The 1,700-nt window shown below is 30.6% G+C and overlaps 1 protein-coding gene across 2 annotated transcripts in view; it reads left to right on the top strand.

Annotated features, from left to right (window-relative positions):
* LOC107635075 (TMV resistance protein N) overlaps nucleotides 194-1,700 on the top strand; it is a 4,500-nt gene continuing 2,993 nt past the window's right edge. The window contains exon 1 of one of the 2 annotated variants that reach the window (XM_021121856.1): nucleotides 194-917. In XM_021121856.1, the coding sequence (XP_020977515.1) occupies nucleotides 430-917 (488 nt within the window). In that variant the 5' untranslated portion in view covers nucleotides 194-429. The remainder of the gene's footprint in view (nucleotides 918-1,700) is intronic. The other variant, XM_016338436.2, reaches the window with a different exon arrangement.

Below are 1,700 nucleotides of genomic sequence, written 5' to 3' on the forward strand. Positions count from 1 at the left end.
GGGATTAAATTTAAAAAAATTTTTTAGAGATCTAATTAAAAAATATAAAAATTTAATAAAATTATAAGAATTTGTAGTATAATTAAACCTAAAAATAACCATATTTTACATTGATTAAGGTAAATAATCATTCAAAACAATAAAAGTGATTGCACAGTGTAAAACGCACAACGCACGAGTCCATCCAAATTAAATCTTATAATAAATTGCTAGTGAGTATAACCAACTGTACCTGCGTTGACTCGGGTATTCATTGCTTCGTGTCTCCTTCATTATTCCCACATAGCAGCGTACACCTCACTTTCCTTTCTCTCTTCCACACAACTTTATCTTAAGCGATCTCGTTAACTTTCTGATTCAGTCTTCAACCACACACAATTTTTGGATCTTCTGCTGCACATACAATTCAGATCTTGAAGCTTCTAACATATGGCATCCGGGTCCTCTTTTGGTTCAATTCCACTGCCAACAAGAGCATGCACCTATCACGTGTTTTTGAGTTTCAGGAGTGAAGACACTGGAAAATTCACTATCCATCTCTATAACACCCTCAACAGAAAGGGAATCACAACCTACAGAGATGATAACAAACTTCGCAAAGACGATGTTATTTCAGATGAACTCCTGAAAGCAATTGAACAATCGATGTTTGCAGTCATTGTTTTCTCACCAGACTACGCTTCCTCCAGTCAGTGCTTGGATGAGCTCCAAAAGATCTTGGAGTGCAACAACAAACTGGGGCTACATATCCGGACAGTGTACTACGGTGTGGAGCCTAGTGATGTGAGGCACCAAAGAGGAACCTTTGAGAAAGCTTTCAAAAAACACGAAGAGAGACATGACCGTGAGAAGGTCAAAAGATGGAGAGATGCGCTAACACAAGTTGCTGCTCTTAAAGGTTGGACCTCCAAAAATCAGTAAGCTAACTAATCATTAACTGATTACTCTTGTTATTACTACAATTTATCTGCTATACATGTTCAAACTTTTAGATCCATATCCATCTAAACAAAACTGCAATCATTATAGATTCCATTTTTAACAAATAACATAGATCTGCTTGTTAAAATTGCTCCGCTAAATGGCATAATTAAAATGTTTCACTAAAAAAAATTTAAGATCGATAAGACATATTATTACTCTTAACATTATATAATAGTATTATTATTTTGTAATACTACATTTTAAATATTTTTCTAAAGCAAATAGAATGCAATATTTAAGCAACGATGGTAACAGTATACTAAAAATTAGCCATAATGTTTAAATTTTTTTCTATATACATATCAATTTTTAATTGAAAAGTAAAATTAAATAGTAACAAATTATATTCTGGTTCCTATGATTTGTTTTGCAAAATAGATTTAAACCATATCTACGGATCTACCCTACATTCATAATTTTCGTTCTTAGAAAAAATTTATTGTCAAATAATTAGCTTTTTATTTTTTTCATTCAGTTAGACAAATCAATCTTTAATAGATGTTTTTTTTTTTGAAAAAATAAATATTTGAATTAGAGTTTATAGTAATACATGGAATAATTTCTTTTCTTCTTCAACGTGGATACAATCACACTACGAACGAATTACTATAAAATTGAGTTTAAATATAATAATGAAATAATAATTATGGTTATTTTCGTCTACCACATTTTTCTTTCTTGAATTACATATTAAATAAAGATCTCATAATAAAATA

Source organism: Arachis ipaensis, chromosome B04, assembly GCF_000816755.2.
Source record: "Arachis ipaensis cultivar K30076 chromosome B04, Araip1.1, whole genome shotgun sequence".
NCBI classification, from domain to species: domain Eukaryota; kingdom Viridiplantae; phylum Streptophyta; class Magnoliopsida; order Fabales; family Fabaceae; genus Arachis; species Arachis ipaensis.